This window comes from Atractosteus spatula, chromosome 5 (assembly GCF_055471065.1).
Source record: "Atractosteus spatula isolate fAtrSpa1 chromosome 5, fAtrSpa1.hap1, whole genome shotgun sequence".
Taxonomy (NCBI): Eukaryota; Metazoa; Chordata; class Actinopteri; order Semionotiformes; family Lepisosteidae; genus Atractosteus; species Atractosteus spatula.
The window spans coordinates 51,387,311-51,414,223 of NC_142710.1; the positions used below are offsets into that span (position 1 = coordinate 51,387,311).

The 26,913-nt window shown below is 35.1% G+C and overlaps 1 protein-coding gene across 1 annotated transcript in view; it reads left to right on the forward strand.

Annotated features, from left to right (window-relative positions):
• cntn4 (contactin 4) overlaps positions 1–26,913 on the forward strand; it is a 132,223-nt gene that overhangs the window by 29,159 nt on the left and 76,151 nt on the right. Inside the window, exon 4 of the mRNA XM_088916437.1 lies at positions 6,597–6,692. Coding sequence (XP_088772563.1) covers positions 6,597–6,692 — 96 coding nt within the window. The remainder of the gene's footprint in view (positions 1–6,596; positions 6,693–26,913) is intronic.

Below are 26,913 nucleotides of genomic sequence, written 5' to 3' on the forward strand. Positions count from 1 at the left end.
CATGTGTGACTTTGTGGTTAAGGAATGCATGTTGCATACTAGAGAAGCTTTAGTTCACAAAAAAGAACTCCTGTAAAAGGTGGTATATTTTCAGTGTTTTCAGATCATTTTCAATCAAATACTGTATTTTTTTCAATTTGATAAAAAGAATAATTACAGTGATTTTAAATTCATGTTTCTGTGTTTTCCACTGGTAATTTAATGATAGTGCAGGTGTTGGCCTTCATCATAAATTTAAAATTGTCTGCATAGTTTAAATGAGGTTATAACTGTGTACATTAAAATGTATTAATAGTTGAATGCTTACAGTACCATTTAATAACATGCAATTATAAAGGTTTTAAAGTTATTCCTTAATTTCTGGAAGCCTGCAATTCTTCCTTGTTGTCACTTCTAAATTATTTTCAATAGAGATTTCAGGTGGGGAAAAAATACATTAAAAATAAGATTTTTAAAACCATGTAATGAAAAGTATAAATCTATGATAAGATGTTTGTGTTAGATACTTTGGTGTTAGACACCTACAGCAATTTAAATGAAAAAGGTTGGAAAATATTTGATAACTGATGGTATTTGATATATCTTATGCATGTCCATTACATTAAATGTTTTTGTAGTAGTGAACCTGTACCCTGGGTGGACTAGAGCATCTGGCATAAAGTACCCTGCTCAATGTACAGAGCCTTGAACCCAAAACTGGTCTGTCAGGAGTCTGAAGTCTTTCCCACTATAACATACTAACAATTTCAATGCACTTAAATTTTTAACTTTTTCTTAGAACATAAAATGATTTGAAGGCTGTAAATGAAGTAACATTCTCCAGTGTGTTTTCTTTTAACTTCAAAGGGCCCATTATGAAGTCTTCATTATTTGAAAAATTCAGCTTATCTTATAAAACTGCCAGTCTTTCAACAGTGCATCCAAGAGAATTAAATTAACACCCAACCACTCATTTAATCATTTCTGTAAAATTGAATGTCTCCATTTTGTGAAATAAAATGCTTACCCAGTGACAGCAATTCTGATCAAAACAATGATACAGTATGTCATCACCCAGGCTCATGATCAGTCATCGTGACAAGGCTACTGTGGTATATCTTTAGTAATATTTTACTATAATATCACACTGATTGTGTGTCAGTCTGAGACTCTGAAGTATATTCTATCTAATGAGTACTGTATTGTAAGATTTTAGGTTAATCTTACTGTATCTTTAGATATGCAAAGTATCAAATATTATCTTTGACTTGTTGCATTAATGCATCTGTCTTTTTTATGAGGCCCATCTTTAGTTGTCATTTCACTTTTTTGTGTTTCTATCTGAATTTATTCACTATGTTATGTTCTTCCTCAGGGAAATGCTTGTAGGTTCTCTGTGAGCAACAAAACAAATCTGAGAAAGTCACAGGAATTCAGTTAATGTTTGTTTACTAAAGATGTAAATTCTAGTGTGACAGAATTTTATTTTCTGCTACATATTGACTTAAGTGTTAAATTGAAAATATTCAGGAGAAAATACAATAGCAACCTTTTCTTAACCACATAATTGTTGTGCTAATTTTCCCAGTACAGAAGGCCTTGTTAAATTTCCTACTGATAGTCCTGGCCAGCATTATCTATTGCAAACAGTTTGAGTTTTGAGTAATCACGATAAAAGTCATAACTGTCATTTGTAAATGGACACACCAGGTGGTAATTTGTTAATTGATTAGTTTATTGGTGAAGGGGTTGTGTACACATTCTTGCATGGATAAGTAGTGTACAAAGAAAACATGTAGAGAGGTTTTGGTTGCTGAAAAAAACAGAAGAACGACAATAAAGCCACCTGTACTTTACTTCAGCATCCGATGTGAGTTTTGTGTGCATGTTTCTGGGGTTGCCCTAGAGAAGGATAAGATCTGTCACTAAGGGTGGTACTTGAAATAACATTTTTCTTAGAATTACTCTTGATCTTACTTCAGCTGAATTAGTTTTATTGGCTTAACTCACCTGGCTGAGAGACCAACAACCTGTTCATGAAGAAGAGGCTATTGGGACTTACCCCCCCCATGTGACACGATTCTTAATGATGACCCAGGGTAGTGCTGCAAATGCAAAAATGGCTTGGTGGTGGTGGGGTTCAAAATAAAACTCACACAAGAGTAAACTATAAACATGATATTGTATATTTTATGTGGAGCCAGAGATATGAATTTGGTGTAAACATCTGCCAAAAGAAGTTACTGCAGCATTTGTTTTGATAAATATGCAAACTTAAAGCTATTATAGGGACTGATCAGCATTTTCATTAATCATGTTTAAGATTATAGGAGGAGGGTCTATGCTGAATGTAGCCAATACAGCATGCTTTGCAAGTGTCCTGGTGAAGTTCCAAATTAAAGTTAAGAACTCAGTAAAGCTGACTGTGAAGAAATAAGATTGAGTATGCAAAGTACAATGGGATAGGATATATTTCACTGTAATAGGCAACAGTTTAAAGATTGTATTTGAAGCTCAAAATGGATTCATACTGCAAGATACTACTGTAAATCAGTCAAGAATGCAATAGCCCAAATGTTATAAATGAAGTAAAATTCAAAGAGAAAGAAAACACTTTATAAAATGTGAAAGCTAAATGTAATGAATTGCAAGCACAGGGAAAGAGTATGAGATCTCTCTTAGAAAGCTGAGAAAGTGAGATCCATACACTTAAATAAAATATATGTTGGTATAACTGAAAGAAAATAAGTGGAAGGAATTGCAAATTGTGGCTCCTGTGCATTAAAAGGTGACAAAATCCAAAGCAAATAATAAGTCTTACTTCTATTACATTAACAATAACAATACAAATACATAGAGCCAATAACAGCACCCAACCAACTCATCTAGTGTACACTTACAGTGCACCAGTAATTAGATTAATAACAGTGAGACCAGATAAAATAATAATGAGTTTAGCAAATATTTCAAAATCAAAATATTGAGTCATGCAATCTCATAGCCTTTGGGTAGGTACTGTTATTGTATAGGTACTGAACCTATTAGTCCTTACCTTAATAGTCTTAAGATGCTTTCCAGGAGAAAGGAACGTCAAGAGATCCTGAGAAGTACAGTGTATACAGTAAGTGTAGCACATTTTCTCGACTCTCCACTCAAAACACTTTACAGGTAATCAGGACTCCCCTCCACCGCCCTCAATGTGCAGCACCCACCTGGATGATATGACCGCAGCCATAGTGCACCAGTATACTCTCCACACATCAGCTCTCAGTGGGGAAGAGAAGAGAGTGATGAAACCAATTCATAGATGTGGATTATTAGGATGGCTGGTAAAGGCCAATGGACATTTGGCCAGGACTCTGAAGTAATACTGCTTTTTTCGAGAAATGCCCTGGGATTTTTAATGACCACAAAGAGTCAGGACCTCGGTTTTACATCTCATTTTGAAGGACGGCAACTTTTTACAGTATACTGTCTCTGTCACTATACCGGGTTATTAGGAACCACACTGATCGCAGGGTGAGCGCCCCCTGCTGGCCTGACTGACACCTCTTCCAGCAGCAACCTTAGCTTTCACAAGAGGGGGAACTGTGACACTCCAAATGTCTTAAACTGTCTCAGAAAGAGCAGCCTCTGGTGACCATAATGGATCTGTTGACCACTCATTTTAGAGTGTTGGAGATGGTGGTGCAAAGGAAATTCTCCATCACTTCTACAACCTAACCATCGATGTACTGTACAGTATAGTGGTGAGAGTGCTCCCTTGCCTAACCTAAAGTCCATCACAAGTTATTTTGTTTTATTGACATTTAGTTATGTCACACTGATCAATTATTACACTGATCAAATAATTCAAATACTTTATTCCTGTGTACCGACTCATCATTGTTTGTGATGAGCCCTATAAAAGTAGTATCATCAGCGAGCTTGAACATTTTGACAGAATCTGAATATGAAATAGTCATTTGTGCACAGTGAGTAAAGGATAGGTGAGAAGACAATCCTGAGGGTTGCCTGTGCTCAGGGTGAGAGGCTTAGAGATGGTATCCTTCAGCTTCACCCCCTCCTTCCTATCAGAAAGGAAATCCAGTAGCCAATAACACAGACTCTAATTAATACCATCTCTGCAAGCTTATCAAAAAGTTTGAGAGGGACGATAGTGTTAAAAGCAGAACTATGATCAATAAAGAGGATGCAGACATACATGCTGGGTGATTCTAGATGTTGAAATAAATCATGGAGTCTCAGGAAGACTGCATTGTCCACTGACCTGTTTGCTCTGTAGGCAAGCTGCCATGGGTCCAAGTGCATGTTAGGAAATTGATGATGAGTCACTCAAACAACCTTCATAATAACTGATGTCAAGGCTACTGGTCTGTTGTCACTGAGGCAGCTCACAGTGGTTAAAGTTATTGAGATGATATTTCACAGTAAATTGAAGAATGATATGGAGTAGTCAACATGAATTAAGAAAATGAAGGTCTTGCTTAACTAATTTGTTAGATTTGTTTGAACAGTAGTAATGGATACAAACAGTTTAACATATAGTGTACATGTATTTAGATGTTCAGAAAGTTTTTCATAAAGTTTCTCATTAAAGATAAAATTTCAATGTATGAACTGGTTAATACAGTATGTACAAAATGACCATATGCTGAATGCTCAAAGTGGTGTGATGTAATTAGTCCAGAAATCCGTATTTTGAAAATAAAAAAGATAGATCTACATTAGGACCACTGTTGCTCTTGAATATATCAGTGATCTTCATTCTGCTATGTTTAGGAAAATAATCAAGCTTGCTAATAATATGAATATTAATGAACACTGTAAAACAAAAGCAAAGGCAATTCAACAAGATAACAAATAATTCAAGATTGGGCAAATACCTTGCAGATAACATTTAATGAAGGCAAATGTTATAATGTTACATGCACATTGTAAAAGGCAAATTATATATTTTAGATAGGAAACACCCCTTATGAAGTTACTTATGAATAAGAGTTAGGTGTCTATGTTGACACACCATTTACAGTACATCTTCTAGAAAATGTGGAGTAGCATTGAAAAAAGCAAACAATGTTCAGATATACTGTATACTGAGCATCCAAATAAATCCATCATTTATGACCTCAAAACTTACACAATGGTAACCGTAAAACAATGTTTTTGTAGCAATTGCACTGACATTTTTTTAACTAATATGACATGGCATAACTCATTATAATGATTAACATTTGCCATCAACCATGTCCATTAATGGGGACCTGCAGTCACAGCCTAGTAGTCTGTGTGATGATCAACGTAAACTGTACATTTGCAACCTATTTCACTAGAATGCACGTGCTGTCTTGTGGGATTCTCTCATCCCCTCTAGAGCTTGCACAAACTTGTGCCTCTTCCTAGTCTCTGAGTTCTAGATGCTACATCTCATGCCAACACATCCTACAGAAGTTCTGTGGGACTTTAGTCTAGCAAGTACAGTACAGCATTCATGGCATACCTCAGATTCTCGTCTAGGAGGGTAACCATTGTTACACTTGCAGTATGAGAACATTAGTTGTCCTGCTGGAATGTTGTCATGTCAGGATAAGCCCACAGGAGGGAAAGGTGCGATTCCAGGACTTGATCAATGTTCTGTACAGTAGTGCTGTGTTGTGTCATCTTTTGTAGCATCTGAACATTCCTGCCTAGACCATCACAATTTCACAAAGACATTTATTGCATATCAGCATATTGTTTACCCCATCATAATTTTTTAATCTACTGTCTTACTAAGGAGATGAGTTACTGCCTATGCAACATTCATTTCATTGTATCACAGATAGTCGTAAATGCTCAATTTATGAAAATGACACGAAAACATTTAATCAGTGTCCAAAAAGTGGTATACTTAATTTTTATGGGCACACATATGCACACAAATAGGGTAATGTTGCATAAACACTGTACTATTTAAATCAAGGTGTTGTTATATTAAAATTGCTCCATGCACTTATAAATTCTGATTTAAAATACTGCTGTGGAATCAGTCCAGAGAAGAGCAATCTGATACATTCTTGAGCTTCCATAAGTTTTTTAAACTGACCTAATAGAGTCTTGAACAGAGAAGAGTATGAGGAGTGTTGATTCTGTGAATTCATTGCAAATCCTCAAAAGCACCAACTCCACAAGTCAACACAATAGGTTTCTAAAACATGAACCCATGGGACACAAATGGAAAGGAAGTAGAAATACATTTGTAAATGCGAAAAAGACTTTGCTTTCATGAAACAGCTAGTGCGTCTGGAAAAACTGTTCCATATTGAAGGTGATACAGGTACCTCCTGTAGATTTTTTTTAAGAAGCTAGCAATCAAAAGCTAGAAAAGCTGAATGGCCTTCTCTCATTTGTTACCTTTATGTTCTTAAAAACATTGCTTTGTTAAATCTTGTATGAATTTTCAAACAGATATGAACATGAATTTTGCTTCTTAAAACTCAGCATCCCTTTAGGGCTTTTCGCATGATGCAGTTCATAAAATAAAATCCAAGACGTGTAATTACTCTTACCTGTCATGTGACTGAGGAGTACATAAAGAATTGTTTCTTTTTAAACCATGGTGTTGTTTTTCCATATAGACTTGGAACCCTTCAAGCTGCAGACCAGAAGTACTGTTTCAGTTCGTGAAGGTCAAGGTGTAGTGCTGCTGTGTGGACCACCAGCCCATTCTGGAGGTAGGAGATTTTTCAGCCCCCAAATTGATCTTGACTGTCAGCTGTAAGAGTGCAGTACACTGTATATGCCATAGGCCAGATGAATCGGCAAAGGATTAGAATTCCATCTTGCGTCTTTTCCCTGACAATGAGAATTAAAATTCTTTTCCATGCGTTTCAATGTGTGTAAGCATGATGAGTGCAGAAACCCATGATCCCACACAGAGACGAAAAGCAGGAGAGCTTTACCTTCCTGCCCTCTGCTGATATGTGGTAATCCGAGCCTGCTGCTTCTCCAGACATGTAGTTTTACGAAGTATTTTACACAGCTTTAGGAGGAACTACATTTTTATCCTGCGTTTTTGATTTTGAAAAACCTTTCTGCAGTTGAAAGGAGGGTAATGCTGGGGGGTTTCAGCATGTTTTTCCTCCTCTTACAGTTTCTCACTCATGGGGTTTTATGCACTTTTTTTTGTCCCAATCGTCTTGTAAGTGTAATTTATCTTTCTGTACTAGTGTGGAGGTTGCTTGGCTGCAAAGTTCTCCGCCTGTCACCATGCATGAATTGTCCTAATCTGCCCCTTGAGGATGTCTTTGTGGGTCCTTATAACCTGCCTCCTTGTTACTCACGGGCTCTGTTAGGTTGTTTTTGGGATATTACAAACAACAATTTTGTTTCACATTATGCACACTCACAGACATGTAGTCATTGTTCTAATACATGGTGTCCCCTTAAACAATAATTCCATTCTGGGGCTGTTCATTCATTTCTCTTATACCTAACTCTTGTCGGTGTGTTTTGTTTAATAAATTAAATACATTAGGCACAGACATACAGTATTGTATGTTTGTATGATGGTTTAAAATAAGATTCTATATCCTCTACTTAATTATAGAATTTCTGTGGCTTTTACCCCCACATACTGTACACTTCACTTTTTGTTCTGTGTGTGTGTACACAGTGCACAAGAAGTATCATTTTTTGTGTTTGTTTTCCCTCAATGCAGTTTTTAATGTGTAAATTTTAGCGCAGGGCCTGGATAAAGTAGTGCAATGGTTTTCAGACAGCTATTTCCATGAATTTTAGAATTTATATAATATACAGTTTATGGAAGTGCCAGGAAAAAAGAAAGAACACACAGTGAGAAAATTTGTCACGCACAGTGCTTTTACTTACTTATGAGCAGCTTTCGATGGAAAAGCTTATCTCCCTGCACAAGAAAAGCTCCACTTAAGGAGACTAAGCTCCTTGCTTCCTCCTAAACTTACTCCTCCCCACCTGCTTCTAAAGAGTGCTCTGGAACTTTATTTTATGGAGTATAGAGAGGAGAAAATAATATTCATATATCTACCTCTGGCGTTTGCAATGTTATGGAGAGGTGAAAAAGTCCTATTTTGCTGTGGCTGCTTGCTCTACTGGAATGAAATATTGTAAAATTAACAGAATTTCCATAATTCATACACATCTTTACATGCTTTCTATACTTTTTACAGAATTACAAAGTAACATAATTTTGTGTTAGTGAAGTTCATACTTCATGTTCTAAAAATGATTCAGGTGAACCAGACTACATTTCATACACCTTGATTATTTTCTTAGTCTCTTCTTAAATTTCACGAATATCTGGTTTTAAAAATGAGAAGAGGTGTATCTGGGGAAAAAGAGGGAAAAAATTTAAAGTAGTAATAATATGTTGTAAAAAAACAAAATTAGTGATGGCTGAAATGTTCCATAGTCTCACCATTGTAATCTCGCAAAATGTAGAAGACATTTCTCTCTTGCTTTTTTAAAGTATGATTTAACCTTCTATCTAAATATGCAGTTTAATAGGCTAGTTCTAAACGTATTGTTTCTTTTTACACAAAGACAATGTGGTATTTGTTTCTCCCTGAAATGCAAATTTTATAGATTGTGCCAGGATGTTTTTAACTAACTTGGGCTAAATCTTGTTCAACTTTTAGTCTTGAAGATAACACCTGAAGCGATGTTTGAAAACAGGTGAACTCACTGCCTTCATCTACCAGGTCTTAAAAAACCTTCTCCAAAGACAAAAAAGATTGTCTTTTTGTTATAGCCACATGGTCCTATAGGGATAATAGTAACACAGTACCAAATGTCAGCTGAAACAATTTCAGTCCTGTCTTGTCACTTAGCTGATGATGTTTTCTCTTGGCACATAATCACGAGTGATGACTACATTTATTTTAGGAAGCTGTTAAACACCCATGTTACCGCATGTCACTCTATAACCTTTTCACAGATGTAATATATTCATTTAATTTCCCTGTGGTGGAAAATAAAGTAGGCTTACAGTTGCAAGGGGAAATTAGCAATCAAAATGGGCTGTAACACAATCTGTGTCTCTTACCCTTGTGTATTTTTTTTTTTACCCACAAGCTTAGTGGGGTACATGTCCAATGCAGATTTTTCATTTGTCACCAGAAGCACATTTCATACATTCAAAAAGCTCCCTTGTCATTTTCTTTACTTTGGTAAATCGTGAATAGTTGAAATTTTAATTCAAATCTTACACAAGTCATTTAAATGGTTTTTTGATCAGTACACCAAGTAATACCATATGGATCTATGTGGCTTTTAAGGATTAATTAGCTAAAAAAATCCAGATCATTTTGTTGAGTTTTGTGTGTCATAATCCCACACCACCCCTAGCAAGCCCTTATAATTGCCAGTTGTGTATGGATCTTGTGGTCCCTTTAAGACTGATAAAAGCACAGGATCAAAGAGACAAAGTGAAGTCTTTAAGTTACATTCTTCAGTACAGCCAGACTGAAAGTAGGGTATTTGGGAAAGGGGGAATCATATTGTTTCTTATTGTTTTTGTTTTGTAGTATTTTGAACCAAGTTTGTTTGTTTTAAATCGGTCATGGATGTAACTGTGTAGAAACGGATTTTCTAAATGTGGCTGCTATTGTGAAAGTAAACATTACAAGGACAAGCTTGGAGCCACTGTTTATGATTTTGGTGGCTTATATCAATATGAAATTAGACATTTACTCGCTTTTGTCCTGTCATTTAAAAAAAAATGCCAGGGAGTACCTAAGATGAATACACCAAATTCACAACCCTCATCTAATTTATCCTTCCTTCTCCCAAAGGTTAAGTAACATGTTTATAGGTGTGGTTCTAGATTACATTTGTATGGCGAAAAGATGAAGAAGACAACCTGGAAAACAAACTCTAGTTTGCATGTCAAGGAACCTTGAAACATATGTGAAGTAATTATATCCCTTTGCTGATGATTAATGCCTGAATTTTTCCACAGCAGTAACTGTCCTACTGCACTTTTACAGTACACCAGTTGTGGAATGAATTATTGCAGTTATTTTGTAGCAGAACTTGTTCGGTGACAATTTACTATTCTCATGCAGCAATTTAGTAAAAGTTGCTTTTCATGGGGCTTTTACCCTTCACCGCAGTGACTCCTTAACGTGTCAGATGTTTGTAACAGCATGGAGCCTTTGTATATCCTGTTAGTTTTGTCACATCAGATTCTAGATGCAGAGTAATGAGGTAAGAAGAAAGAACTACATTTTCATTTTCACAGAGGAAAGAAAAAAATACATTTTCTTTTTAGACTTCCAGGCAGTTGCTAGGAAATACAGTGGCTTAGACGTTATTTGTTCACTACAGTATGTGGTGGGAGTGTTATATAAATACACACAAAGATAACAATAGACAATTAAAAAGCACACATCCTTTTTAAAGTTTCTTATATGCATAAGAATGCAAATGATCTACAGTGTACATGTGGGGCCTCCAATGGCTCTTGACCAACATGGCGGCATATGATAGAAATAGGATACTTTTACACTCAGCTTACACTTTGTTTTTCCAAATAGTTTACTTTTGGTTTAGGGTAGTTTTTGTAGCATTAATCCAGCATTGCCCCTGAGAAGAGCAACTAGTTTGAAAGTGCCCTGTCAGACAGGAATCTGCTTCCTACCACACAGATAGAAATCACAGACATGGTTATTCCCTTTGATTTATCAGTGGGGTTACTACCATGGGTCTCTGATGCACATCTTCACTGCAGCAGTATTTTATTGTGGATCGCCTCTGAAAACTGAAATCTTTGCTGACATTAAAACTGTCCATGCCACTCAGGGCACCTTCTAGCCTCACCTTTAGTTGTTGGAGGACAGACTCCTGTTGCTCAACCATCTGTTGACAAAGAAAGTAAGCAACACCAGCATTGAAACAGTATTGTAGTGTCAGAGAAGTAGGTAACCGAAGTCTGACAGGTTCCCCTCAACTGGTAGTGTGGTATCAGAAGATCTACACAAACTTTTTTTTTCAGAGGGAAATGTGATGAGGCCATACCAATCCTGGTGTTATGACATTCCCAACACTTCTATGGTCTATAACCTATTCCGCTTTCCAGTTTCTTCCTTAGTCCTTTCCTTTCACAGACAACTGTGTAGAATGTTCAGCTGGCCCTTTGGAGAGTAAGATTACTTGTGGCAGCCTAATCTGTTACCGATTTATCTGCCAACTTTAAAACTGTCCTAAACCAACTTGGTCTCACCAAAAACCTAGACTAAAAGTGCTCAAGAGTGTGTCACCATGGGATTTAACTGGTCTATTCTCACCAAATGAATAGCCAACCTCTCTTGTGTGCTAAACCTATTAATAGAAGAACCTGATGAAAGACAACTGCACTGGAATGTCTCTAAGCCACCCTCTTGTGGCTTAAAATGAAGATGACAGTCCCAGAACTAACTGCTCCACTACTACAACTAAAATCTGGCCATTGGAGCAACTGGAGGATAGAAGCTACCTTACAAGGCCTGCTGGAGGTTATTGAAGTAGATGATCTGATTACATTTTTACAAAAAAGTTCCAGCAAAATTGTTATCCTCCCTGGTTACCTCCTGGTCAGTTCATGTCATGAGGGTACATAGGATTTGTGGCTTTTCTGGTACAGAGTGGGGGCTGGTCCATTGGTGCACAACCTTCAGTGCATCTTACAGGCAACCAGAAAATTAACTGCAGGCCCCTCAGTATGATGGACGTGCAGTCCTGCTTACTCCTTTCTCTTAAAACCTTTACAAACAAGAGGAGGCCATTTGACCAATTTATCCAAGAACCTCATCCAACCATGACTTGAAAGAAGCCATGGTACTGGCTTCAACAACATGGCTTTTTAACATGTTCCATACTATTGCAATCCTTTGGGTAAGAGAGTGCCACCAGTTCTCCGTTTCAAATGCATGTTCTACTAGTTTGGATGTGTAACCTCTGGTTTGTGTTTCCCTTTTCATTTTGAAGAATTCTGCTGGGTTGGGTTTGCCAGTGCCTTTGGGGATTTTAAACACTTGTATTAGGTCTCCTCATAATCTTCTCTGTTCAAGACTAAAAAGCTTCAGTTCCTAGAGCCTATCAATGTAGGACATTCCCTTAAGCCTTTTATTTATTTTATTTAATATTTAATTTATATAGTTGCTTTTGCTTGGACTGATTCCAGAGTAGCTGTATCTTTTTTAAAATGTAGTGACCAAAATTGTACACAATGAAGCCTTACTAGTGTGTTACTGTATATTAAACATAACTTCCCTTGATTTAGATTCTAGACTTAACTGTACAGTATGTCCAATCACTTTTTGCCTTTTTAATGCTTTGGCGCAGTGGTTTGCATTGCTATCTTGTAGCACTGAGGCCCTGGGTTCAATACCAGGCCTAGGGTGCTACTGTATCTGTGTGGATTTTGTATGTTCCCCACCTGTTCATGTGCGTTTCCTCTGGGTGCTCCAGTTTCCTACCACAGTCCAAAAACATACTGGTAGGTTAATGAGCTTCTGGGAAAATTGTCCTTGGTGTGAGTGTGTGCATGTCTGTGCCTGGGGATGGACTGGTGTCCTGTCTAGAGTGTACCCTTTCTTGCGCCTGTTGCTTGCTGGGATAGGCTTCAGCTTCCCTGTGACCCTGAAGAGGAAGAAGTGGTTAGAAGAATTTAAATAATGTGTCAACATGAACACTGAAGATTTTCTTATATTGTAAGTAGACTCTTCTGTGTTAATTTCCCAATTTTGCAATTCTTCTGCTTATGTTTTGTGTTATACTGTATATTATATGTTATATTAATATACAGTATATCATATCTGCAACTCACAGGAAAAGGGTTGTTCTTCACTGCTGAGATTTTGATGTCTCTTTAGCTTTCAGTTCACCACTGGTTTGGAACACTGTGCTTCAAGCCTGTCCAAGCAAAATGGCTGCTAACATTCTAAAATGTGTCTGACATTAAAAAAGCTGCTCTTGTCCTTTCCTGACTTCTGTCAAAACAATTCACAGTGTTACTATTCTTTACGCTAACTCTTTACATAATACATAAGTAGCGCAATACTCGCATATTTAAATATATTTATTAGATTTTCTCTTAATTTCTAATAAATGCCGTGTTCAGTTGCATGCACACTTTAAAGTCATTGCTATTACTTCTTAAAGGGGAACTGCAATGCTATTTTTATATTTCGGGGTTAGAAAGAATCAGCATTGTTGAGTCCATTACACATCACAGTGAAAGTAAAATGTACACAGTAACCTGTAAAACCGTAATCACAAAATAGATACAATTTCCAATGGCCCTATTACATTGTAAACTAGCAGGTTTGTGAATACATCTCTTTTAATCCAATAGAAATATTGTTCTAGACTCCAAGACAGTTTTGCCAACAAATACAACTTACTTGTTAACTCTGCATGCAGATCAAGTTGGAACATTTCTCTGGTTAACTGTTGCTTGCACAACCTATGCTTATTTGCTCACACATCGCATTACATATTATTATTATTATTATTATTATTACAGTGACTAGTGAGCAGGAAGACTCACTTCACATTGCAAATTCCCTGAACTGTCATGAGACCAGGGGTTTGCAGCAACTTGGTGACTTACAGTACTTTCACAAAGTTCATGATTTTGTGCTTAATTTCAAATTTGTAAAATTTGGTGATACTGACAGTAATTTATTTTGTTACTTTAATAACCCGTCTGAGTTCCTTTTTAAAGTAAACATAGAAAGCTTTGCAATAAAAGAAGAAATCCCTCAAAATCCTCATCACTACTGCTGTATTGTTTTAACATGACACTTATCTTTGCTCACTGCTGAATTTCCTTTCTCTAATGATTTCTCACTGAATGACTACATCTCTCATTTTCGGATGCATAACATCATTATACAGTATATCCCTTCATAAGACAACACACAGCATTCAATGGCCAATTTAAGCATTAAGTAATTAATTCCAATATTATAATCCAATGTATAAGCAGAAATTTGAATATTTTTTTGATAGGATCAAATCTTTGGCTTTTTTTAATAAAAAAAAGTCACCAAAGGCAATATTGATCCTCTCAGACTTTAAGTGACACTCCATCTTGTAGGCAGTGAATTAGTTAAATGTTTACTTGTAATATTATATCTGCATACAGTTTGAATTCACTCATCAAAAGAGCTAATTGTTTAAAAAATTTACAACATAAGAATATTAAAATAGCTTTATTTCAGGAAAGCCATCTCAAGTTTTCTGATCTTCATAGATTTCAGAATAAACACTATAAAGCCTTTTCTCATGCTTACATCCTAAATAAAACAACTGAGTTTCTTGCAGCAATTAATAAACAAATATTACTATCAGGGGTTTAAGCAGTGATGCTGAAGATCATTTCTGCCAAGTGATAATATTGCGTAACAGTATTAGGTCGTGTTTATCATTGGTTTATGTACTTAATGTTTTTTAATCCAGTCTCTGGACTCTGTAACACAGAAATCCCTAACTCTGCAGATGCTACAGATGGAGACCTTTATTTGATTTTCATATCAGCAATGGACACCTCTTCACCATAAATGTCTCTCTCCCTTCTCCATGTTTTAAATATTTTCAAGCCCTTACACAAGATACAAGAAATGTATTTGGTTTTTGGCTTTTTTCACATGGACACAGTGGGTGCTCAGATTGACTATTTTTGTTTCTCCATCCCTCAAGCAGTATTTCCACATATATTTTTATATTGCTTAATTCTGAATGCCCCAATCATGTACTCAATTAAAGTAGTTCCAGGAAAAATTTACTTTAAATGCTGGAATTAAGCATTTCTTTCTTCAGAATGTGGCCTGCCTAAATACTGCCTTTGAGGGTTTTAAAACATTGTTAGAGATTAACAGTTCTGAAATCAACTCTCATTCCTTATGAGAGGTTACTAAATTCTTAATTAGGAGTAATTGTACTGTTTTTAATTCTGATTAAAACAAAAATGCAAGAAGCAGATTTCTCTGCTAGAAATTACAAATTTGCAATGGAAATTACACAAAAAATATAACTTACTGAAAATTAGGACTAGACATGTGGCCACACTAAAAAGTTAATTTAAAATGCTCACCTGCATTAGAGCAGAATTTCTAATAGATGGGACAAGATGTTGAATACTGTCGTTGGGTTACTTGCATTAAGGTTAAAACAAAACAATATTGAGATGGACAAGAACTATAATAATAATTATTAAACTAAACTAAAGAGGACTCCTTACGTTCGATAATCTACAATTTTGTCATCTCTACATTTGTGAAACTGGGATAGGTCTGGCCCAGAATAAGGTAGTCTTAAATATCTGATTTAATTCCTGAACATGCTCTTGCTTTGATGGGGTTAAAGGCCTGGTTAAAGTAATACTTAGCTTGCTGTTAAAAAGCCAAAGGTCCACAGATAGCTCTAGTAATCCCTATAAAACTCAAACATATAGAGGGCACTTACAAAGGCACTTTCTAAATGAATGAAGACAAATATTAGTGTCACCTAAAACATCATGATTAGACAAGACTTTTTGAAGGGGCAGTTTACTGGGACAAGGGACAGTTTATGTCCAATAAGTAGAGCCTGGAGTTTTTCTTGACCACGTAACTTTCTGGGCTCCAATCCTGTAGTTTACTCATCAACTTTGAGACATACTGTCGGCACTCTAAACCCAGCAGTAGTCAATTTGGATAAAACTGTGATATATTATACAATTAAAAACAAAATAGGAGTTTATTGATGGGAGAGAGTGGCCTATGAAAAATGCAAGGGAAAAGAAATCTGGCAGTGCCATGACACTGAAACGTATGATCTGACAGAGGCATTAGTTTGCACAAAAATTCCCCAGAAAAAACTCAGCCATCCCAAGATACACAGTATGCATTCCATGTACTAAATGGCAAGGCAATTCCTCCAGCAAGTCATCTGAGAAAGGAGTTTTTTGGTTGAAATGTCTGATCATGTACTGTATCTGTAGATTGTAATGAAACTACAAATATAAAGGATCACAACAACAACAAAGTACCAGTTATTCTAGCAGAGAGAGTTTGTCTGTACTCCATGATATCTTTAGATGTATAAGAAGTGGATTTTAAAAATGTGACTGTATTTGACTCAGAAAATGCAGAAATCAGGTAATCAAGTAATTAAATTTAACAGTAAAATATAGCACATTTAAAATATAGGTTTTCTTTCACTGAACAATAAGATTTTCATGCTCCGCGGGAAGTGATTTTTTTAAATTGTTGTTTTACTCTTTGTTTATATAGGTTACACCACAGGTTTTCTGATTTAACTATTTTCTAACCCGTCAGATGTCTCAAAACACATATATGCATTTTGTTGCTCATTTTGTTGATCATTTTGATATTGCCACATTTTTTCTCATACTGGAGTAAAATGAATAAAATGTATTTTTTTAATAAATTCATTTTTTCTGAACCTTTAAGGCTTCTGTTAGAACTATTGGTTAATATATATAAGATGTTTTTTTAATTTTGTAAACATTTAAAATGTAAAAAAAATAGTCAATAGCAGACGAACTACGGCTGATCTCATAATCACAAGGTATAAAACAAAATTCATCTGGAACTAAAAAGAATCAGCCCAATGAGCTCCAATTTAAAGAAATGACATGATTTTTGATGGTTTATTTTGAGATCTTTCTCATTAGCATCCTCAAGAACATAGAATTATGACCTATGGTGAGTAGCTGTCTATGAGTGATTTGAAATTTCAAGCTTAGTGGGTGATTTCACTTCTTAAACTGGTGCTCTGCATGCACACGGGAAGTGCATTATTAAATGAAGTTGCAGCATATGTGTATTCATTACCTTATGGTTCCAGCCATTACTGATGGACTGCTACTTTGAAGACCCTTACTCTTTGCATACCCTTAAGCTTCTGTTTTAGATTGTGACTGCCAAAGTGTCTGCCTTGGGACAGATAATGCATAGAAGACATCTGGCAAAAAGCCTCCCTTGCTGACACACTCACACGGAGCACACTGAAATAGGCAGATTGAGCTGTATATAATGTAGAAGCTGTAAAGTGAGGGAGAGAGAACATCCATCATTTTTGCTTTGGCAGTTGTGTGGAATCAGAAAGCACTTGTCAAGGAAAGAGAGACCTCTGTATTCAGTGAATAATCAAACCTCCTCATCTTGGCGCTCTATGATGAAAGTATGAGTTAAGATAGTAATTTTGCTGTGTGAGTATTGCATCATCTGCTAAATTAAAAAAAAAAGTTGCTTGAGGTGCAACATCCACAGGTTGTTTGTAATTCTGCAATTCAGGTGGGTATTGCATTGTTTTTCTTACAGGTGCATTTGTATAAATTTACTGTTTTCCAGCTTACCAGGATTTTACGCTCCATGATCACAACACGTTATTCAGTGATCATTTTTCAGATGCATAGATAAGCATAGATTTCTTAACAATAATTGGGGAACATTTTGAATGGCTCTCAGGTATTTTACTCTTCTGTATAATGTGTGTTTTATTATTGTTTCACAGTTATTCACTATGTCAGCAAAAACAGGTTACAAAATTACTGATTTACAGGCATAGTAGCAGGAAAGACAGTTTGCCTCCAATTTTGAGCTGAATTGTAAATCATTGACGTGTTGTACTTTTCTGCACCATAGTTCCACGAATTACGCCTTCAGTACAACAGTTTTTTTTAGAATGCGTTTGTGTTCAGTGGTTAATTACCATGGCATGGCACTGTGAATGGTTACTCATCGAGACAATTACTTTTCAAAGATGGTGTCACCACAAGCGGCTACCACTGCAGCACTCCAAAGTTGTCCTGTTTAATAAAAAAGAAAGAAATGACTCATCTTCAGCCTTGCCTCACAATGCAATCTTTTTTCAGGTTGTGGACTCTTCTGACTATCAAGGAAAGAAAGAGGTTTAAATTGATAGAGACAGAACAGTTACCGCCACATCCATTTGTCTTTGTTCTGAGCAAACACTGGTCAGGAAGTCAGTGTTAACATTTTGAAACCCAGGCCTGTACTGCACCTTAATTTGGAGTACCAGCATTCCTTCTTAATCTCCCGGCATAAGAGTTTATAGCTAAAAAAGTGCACCACGTGCTTCCAGCCCCCAAACTCCTGAAACAGCACAGTCCCAAGCCCAAGGCAGTTGTATGCAAGGTAAAGGGGTGAGAACTCAAAGCACTGTAAGACCAGGTCTTGGCAAAAACAATCTTTGATAGTCTGAGAAAAAGCCTGCATTACTTCATCCATCGGACTGTCTGGAGGACTTTGTTTAGTTGAGTTGATGAGAGGGACCACAATGGTGTTGGATAATGCATAATGCAGTCATGTTACTTTTCCTCACCAAGAATACCAACAGACCTAGAGATAATAAATTTGCTGATGTCATTTCAAGGAGTTAATATTTTTAAATACAGTACATTTGGCTGAAGTCAATATGTATATTTTGTGCTGTGTGAATTACCTTTGTATACAGTTCTTTCATAAAATATTCACTGAATTATTATTACTAACTGGTTTCCTGTTATCCTTAATATGGGTTGCTAGGAGAACAATGAAGAGTCTTCTGAGGCCAGGGATAGAAAACAAGTGAACAAGTGCCTGGAGTTACTTTGCCAATGCTAATGTGCCATTTTAATTGCTTATTCTAATGAATGGCTATATTTAATAAGCTTAATTTTTCATGGACACAGCTGCGGAGTTAAGTAGTATACAACATTTATTTTTAGCTAATTTCAAAGAAGCAATACAAGGATGTTTTTTGAATACTTTCCTAGCAGTCCAATGTTTAATGTACTTGTACTCTTCTGTTTTTTTATGCACACTAAGCATTCATTTGAGAAATAATGAAATAATGCAGCTAAACTTACAAAACGTGTTGATGATAAAGTCTGACAACCCTCAATGGAGAAAGCATTATAGTGAATTCTGTTTTATTTTATTCTTTTTAGTGGTGGTAAAAAATAAGGCTAACAGTAACAATGGTGGAGAACATCATACCAGTGATTGCATGCTTATTTAAAATGTTTTCTTTTTCCAAGTGTAAATTAGTAACCTGCACTCAAGTCTATTTTTTACTGTGTAAATGGGATAGCCGAGATATCATAATTGTCATAATGTGATCTGCTAAGCATTTATAGCTCATAATTATCTCTTCATATATAAATTCTAGTAAGCTCATAACTAACAATTTAGCAATATACAGTAGAGCTTGAATTGCACATTATGTGTGAAAAAATGTTACCAGGCAAGAAGAAAAATTAGTAAGTTGCAAGGTTGAATTAATTGATCAATAGTCTGCGGACCACCTTGATGATGCAGTAGTCAGCACACGCATCAAGCAATCTCGTCTCTTGCAGACAAGCGATTGATCAGTACCTTTAAATATATACAAAGTTAGGATTAAAGGATTACACAGGTCACATTGAGATACACATTGAGGAGTCAAATGGAAATGGGATTGAAGTAGTACTAAGTGATTTCAGAGCAAATCACTTAGTGATTTGCTAAGATTTATTTTTATTTTTCGGCAGTTTGCTAATAAATGTGGAAATAAAACAGTTGTTACGATTATTTAGGCATCAATTAAGTGACCTTTATGGATCGGGTATAGTAGTTTAGTAGTACTTGTGGATTATTATTAATCTTATTATAAAATAAGATTATAATAAGGGGTTATACTGATGTTTTCTTCTCATGTACGGTGTGTTTTAAGAACACAGGAAAGGGAAGAAAATGCAAAAGATACTGTCTTAGAATAAGAAACCAATGATGCATAAATACTGTATTGGATTTCCTCACTCCTCACACCTGAAGAAGGCTCCACGGCCGAAACGTTGTGTTCTCTTTCTTCTTTTTTTCAGCATGGAATAAACCTATATCTTATTATAATGCATATTTTAAAACGTGAGTGTTGTTAATATTCACCATGAGCTATAAATAATGCCACCCATAGTAGTCTTGATTAATAACATAATGTATTCCTTGTATATTTGTTCCAATTTTGATAGAGAAACAGAATGCCTTGGCACATTAAAATCTTACATGAGTTAATTTAGTCACAGAAATCCATTGGTGAAGTCATACATTATATAAGTGACTTTTGTACTCAACCAAGACAAAATAATATACAGTATTTATGTTTCATTGGCTTCTTATTCTAAGACAGTATCTTGTGCATTTTCTTCCCTTTCCTGTGTTCTTAAAACACACTGTACATGAGAAGAAAACATCAGTATAACCCCTTCTTGTTCTTTTTGTTTTTGTACTTGCATTTTCAACATATTTACTTGTGTAGATGCATTTACTGCACAGTAGACTGAACACACAGGGTATACAGCACCAGAAATACATTTAGATATGCCTGTTATTTCTGTTTGCCAATATACAGTACTGTACTCTTGGTGGTACTGTATATATTCACTCATATATTGCTGGGGGAAGAATGAGCACATTGAATGTTTATTTCACTGTCTGAATAGAACAGAACTTCTGACATTCCATCATGTAACTTCAGCAATAAAAAAATACAACTTTTCACATTGTGTACAGTATGTCTGAAGTGAATTAAGGGCATACAATAAGATGCATGACTGAATCTTTCATTTCATTTATTGTCTAGGTTTATACATGGCTGCTGAATTGTGTCTAAAGAACGCAAACCAATGTAGTTTGTTGAAATTTTTTCATTACTTGTATAATGCAATTTGTATAATGGAATTGGATTTTTTCTTATAACATCTCCTATTTGTAAAATTTCTGCAATGTACATTTTAAGCCCATTCTGAGTGAAATATACATCATTTTTAATTATGAAAACTAAATATAACAAAGGAGGTTTAGAAGGATGTAATCAAAGTTAGAATGAAGCCAGTTAATTCTGTTAAGAAATTACACAATTATTTTTACCACTGTGATGAAAGATAGCAACAGATGAGCTAAGAGAAAACTCAGAATAGAGTATTCAACAATGTAACAGAAAACTGAAAAAAGTTAGTGTAATACTCTATGTACTTTCAAAATTAATATTCTTCCCTTGAAGACAGATTACCTTTAAAGCATTTCTGTATACTTAATATTTTTTCTCATGCTCATTGCAGCATTTGTATCAAAGTAATGTGTTCTGCCTAATTGGTCAAAATACATTTGGTCTAAATACATTTTTCTTGAATTGTAAAAAGAAACAAACTAAAAATTAGATAAAGATTTATCTATTACATATTTGAAGCAATTTGGTTTAGTTTAATTTTTTTAAATCTTTTGCATATAATCAATTTTTACATGTAATACAACATATATTTTATGCACATTTTAATATAACATTGAGATAACTAATTCTGCCTCATTTCTCCTCCAGCCATTTAAACTGAGGTTGCTTATATTTTATGTTTAACTGTAACCTTATTAAAAATATATATAGTTTGAAACAACAGTAAGCCACAAACATTGTAGACTCCCTTTGCATATTAACATGGCACTTCATGCCGAGTTTGACATGCAGCCTTTAAAATGAGAAACTGCACCTTCCATGGAAAACAGTATAATAAAAGTTAATCTGCAATTTATCGTGAAACAGAAGTCTACTAATTGCTAATTAAATTTTAATTAGTATTATATATAGTTATGTGTACATACATGCAGGGTAATAAAATTCTAAAACATGATTTGAGATGCTTATAGCCATCTGACTCCTATGATATCATACACAACTTCTTTAAAATCATTCAGTGATCATGATTGTGTAAACATTCTTTGTTGTTTTGAAAGTGCCTCATTAGTTAATGTTTATTAGTAAAGTTGTATTCCTTGTCTCAAAATTCTACAGAGGTTCTGTTTCTGTGCACTATTTGGTACAGTAACTCATCTACTGAAGTATTACATTTCAAAGTACCTGGCGGGGAATACACACTATGCCCTCCATTGACAGCTGCTGTCAGTTTGTCTAATATGCACTGTTTTCATATTATTGAGATGTACTGTGCTGCATGAGAAATTAACTTATGAAAATATTGTATTAAGGCCAGGGATCTTTGTGATAGAGGTAAGAAAGTAAACCAAAGTCCTTGGTCAAGGAATGAAAGGAGAGAAAGGAATATGTGAAGGTTACTGTATGTGATATACAAATGTTCATGCTCCTCTCATAAATTCCCCAGGAGCCTGTCATGTGTTGGACTTAATAGCATCTTTCAAAAAACATGAGACTCTGACACACTTCCAAATATTGCGTCAAGGAATTGTATCTGTGATGGTAAAAAATAGCAGGTTCGTGGCCTTTGGCAGTAGACTTGCTCCCTAAACATTTTCAAATGAAGGTTGTGTGCTGAACCTTAACAAAACTAAATGTATGAAACTAGATAAATGACCCTAGTAATTATCTTGTGCTCTCTTTATGCATTTTAAATGATATAACTTGGTTGCCATGAGAAATTGAGAAGATATCTGGGGGTAGGCTAATTAGGAAGTCTTCATTATAATGTGATACACAGTTGTCAATAAGCTTTTAGCGTTATTTCTTGTGGTGTAAAATATCTCAGGCAGGTTCTTCTGACTCTGGAAGCACTAGCTTTATTAATTACACTCTGTTTAGCTTTAGCTTTTAATTAGAGGGAAAATGTTGAATTCATGGTGGAAAATGAAGTAATATGCTATGTAAATAGAGTGCTATTGCTCATGGAGTTCAGTACTAAGGTTAGTTTTTTTTCATTTTGACCTAGTTCCTGGTTTCGTACTAGGAGTTTTCTTGTCAGAAAGATGGTTTAAGCAAGGGTTCTCATAAGTGTTCAAGTAATTATATAGTATCTGATGGTATAATTTGCTAATTCCACAAGATCATATGTTTATCTTAAAATCCTTATCATCAGAGAGTTGGCAGACTCTATTTAAGGCTAAAGGTCTCATGGTCACTAGATTCAGTTTAATATGGTTAATGATATGTAACAGTCTCCATGTGTGCTATTTACAATATACTGTACTTCTAGCCAAGCACGTGCAGAGTGTGCCAAGGTTGTAAGGAGCTTAATTAAGGAGAAACAGATGTTAGTCAATAACAAAACTAGGAATGATATATATTTTAAAAAATATATTAACTATTTTGTACAATGGAACGTCGATAATCATCTGGCATTCTATTATTCTCCTACAGTTGTGCTGAATTTAATAAATATTCAGATTTGAAATGCTGTCACTTTGACTTTTTTCAAAGAATGTTACAGTACATTAATGTCAGGATTCTGCTTCCTGTCACTGGACTTTGTGTTATTCAGTTGTTCAGTTCTGAAGCTCTGATGTGGCAGCACTTCACAAGTAGAATATCCTAATGAAAATGAGTCATGTGGATTTCCTAATAATTTAAATTGCGTGTTTTTAACAAATCTTTAAGAAAGTATCTTATGAACACATTTGGGTTTGGAAATATAGGACGTGTGCTCTGTGCAGCCATCATTTAAAAGACACAAAAACAGTTTTTGGCATCATGAACAAACTTTCTGAAATAAATATAGAAATGTCATCCATTCTTTGCATTTACAGACTATGGTTCTCTTTAAGTGTTTAGTGATGAAGCATTGTTTCATTTTCTCACTTGAATGGAAGTGCATGTTCCAGACCCTTTTAAAATGATATGGAAGACATAAAAAACAGAGTGGTAAATACTGTATGTACTGTGTACTGTAAATTCATATGAATATTTTTAGATGTGTATTATTTGAACAGAAGTACAAGGGTTCATCACAGTTCCAGTATTGCATTGATAACCCATTTGCTGATACATTTAAAGTGTTCAATATGCATCAAAGTATGTTGCCGCAAATACCCATTATTAAGGATTATAAATTGTGTTTATTAGCATCAGAGAAAAAATTATTGGTGGTGTTATATTTTATTGTGAGAGTCACACAAGGCAGAAATTGATGAAACCTATTATGGGATAAATTATCTTGCCTCCACTGAATGATATGATAAAGGCTTGATTTTTTAATATGCTGTTCATTGTCTGTTTCCCATGCCCCTTTGGGCTTTAAAATAGAATCTAAAACTGGAATTAATGCTAGAATTTTTTTTTGCTTCTTATAAATTTTTTACACCACCTGCAAGGAACTGAAAGGCTGATTTTTTTTTCTTAAGAGAGCTTCGTGTTAAGCCCTGCCACTAGCTATCCATCATACTTCATCACTTACCTTCATCTAGTCTGGGTACATCATTGATCTCCCCAAAGGTACTCAGCATGTGGTGGTACATGCTTCCTCTATCTAAAGTTATTAAAATTTGAAGTCAGTATGCAACCTTTTTGTTCCTGGTGCTAATTATTCTGTTCAAACTGTATCAAAACAAAACAAAAAATATTAATGTTTTTATTATTAATTTCAGATGACCATATTCTTGACATTCTTCATATTCTTTGAAGAATACCGTACCAGTGTTAAGTGTGTTGTTGGTAATTGCCACCACCATAACTGTTTTTTCAGTAAACCAGTCATTTGGTTTATTAACAAAAAAGTGTCTTTTGCATAGAAGAAAAGTGGCTATAAGCTATAATTCTGTTTTCTTCTTGTTCAGATTTATGCTGCAGTATGTCTGCGATTGAAGATGCACATACATACAATTGTTTAACAAACAATTTAAAGTAATTTAAAATTAATCTGATGGTATTATAATATGAATGACCCTTAAAATACTGTAGGCATTTTTAGGGTGGATCCTTTTTTCAAATATTAGAAATATCTAAAGACTGCAAAGTTGTGAAAGAAATGCCTTGTTCTTGCTGAAAATTTAAATTATAATTAAATTCAAAATGTAATTCATGAGAATATGGTTCATTGTTCAAACTACTTCTTCCTGTGTTTCGGTATTATTTGGTGATGCAGTTGGATGCAGTTTCTGGAGGCACTGTTGAATGTATCACATTCTGAACTATTAACTAACCTAAAGGCAGATTTTAATTGTTGGTTCTAAAACTGAAAACTAATTGGCATATTTAGAAGGTGTAGCATTTTTAACTTATTAGTCGTGAAGCCTCTGCTTATGCAATTATACTGTACTAAATATTCCCAAAATAATTACAAGAGCCTTGAAGGGGCTTTGTGCAGAAGCTCACTGAACATTTGCAAAGGCAATTTACGAAACTCATAACGGAGATTTTACTTTGTCATCTTTTCATTTAGTAACAAGTAAAAGGAATGGAGATTTAGAAATCTATTTGGCCTGAAGAAAACATTTGTTCTGCAATATGTACTGCTTGTTTTTTTTTTCCATGGAACATGTCCCTTTCCCAGTAGAGCTTAAAATAAATTCATGGTAACTGTCTTCAGATTGGTTTGAAATAGCTTTTAATACAAAAGGTCTTTGAAACCCAAGTCAGCAAAGTTATTCCCAAAACTGGACTATCATCCTTTATACATGTTTTTACAAATGGGTACAAATTGCTTATGGGACAGGGATATAGCAAGCTCCAGTGCAATCTATTCTAGTATCAGATACGACAAAAATCCATCATTTTTTTTTATTTTAACACAGCCTTAGATAGTGATAAGGTACCTATTTCATTAAAGACTATGGCAGTATGACAGAGCTGCAGGTTTTACACTTATTCTGAAGAATTAGTTGCCTGTACTTTCTTCACCATTTTTACATTTTCACAAATCACTTGCAGTGTGCTTGTTGGTTTCTTAATATTACTTTTTTGTCTTCTCAAAACTGTTCTGCAACCCTTGCAGTTTAAGTTTTACATGCATTATGTTTTGTCAGTATCTCAAAGTTGCCATTTCTTTATGTTTGGTGTGGAAAATATTTGCAAGCTAACAGCAGGCAATTTTAGATGAAGACTGGGTCGCCTTTTATATAAGCTTCCAGGAGCTGCCTTGAAGTAGTCTTACTAGTGAGAAAAAAAAGATTGCTTTGTGCTGCCATACCAAGACTTACACTCACACTGGAACCAAATATCATTTTCTCTTCATCATTTAAAAAAAGAAGGCTTCTGACAAGCAAACAGTTCTTCTCTAGTTAAATAATACAGTACTTAACAATACTGTACATACAAACTTTACATAGGGCTGAAGTCATCAAAACTATTTTTCCAGCTCTTATACAGGTGCATTCATTGCGGAAGAGATGCTGAGACAGTTTATTAATATATTACATTGTTATCACATATTTTCAATCCTTTGTGAGGTAAAACATCCCTAAACTCCCTCCACAGATTCCTGGCTCTTTGATTCACAATGCTCCTGTAGAGTTCTTAAGTTTGACTTATGTTTTTTTTTTTTAAACCACCTTGTTGTTCTTATTTTTCCTCTTGGAATGTGGGATAGAATTTCCTTTATCCAATGTGGATCGGTTGTTTTCCTGCATGTCCTTTCCACTGCCATTTCTGTTTTCCAATAGTGTCACAAACCCTCTACAGGTATATATAGTCCATCAATCCATGAGAGTTTTTATTTTTTGCCACTGACACTAGCCCTCAGTAGAAGACCAGAAAAACATGGTGCTTGGAGTTATCAGTCTGAGTTGTTCTTCCAAGACGTAAGATTGTGCTGTTTACCACTACGCAATCAAGTTAACTTCTTGTTCTCTTCTTGTTTGTTTACTATGGGTGTTGTTCAGAGCTTCTGGTAGTTATAGATGTCTTTTTGGAAGGCTTGGAGCATGCAGTGATCTGCATTCCATTCTCATTTTGCTGTTGTCTAGGCAGATTCCTTGGTGAAAACTGCACAAGAACTGAAATTGTTATGGAAAAGAAAAAAAATTGACACATCTGTGCACCATGCCGTCATATTCACATTTGCAATCTTAGCTCAGAAACAATACATCTGTGGCAAAACACCAAGTATAAAGTATAAAGTACGAAGAAAAAAGGTATTGCAGTTGAAGTTGTAATGTGCTCATTTTTTATGCTATAAATTTAATGTATTTTAAATTAAAAATATTTTACATA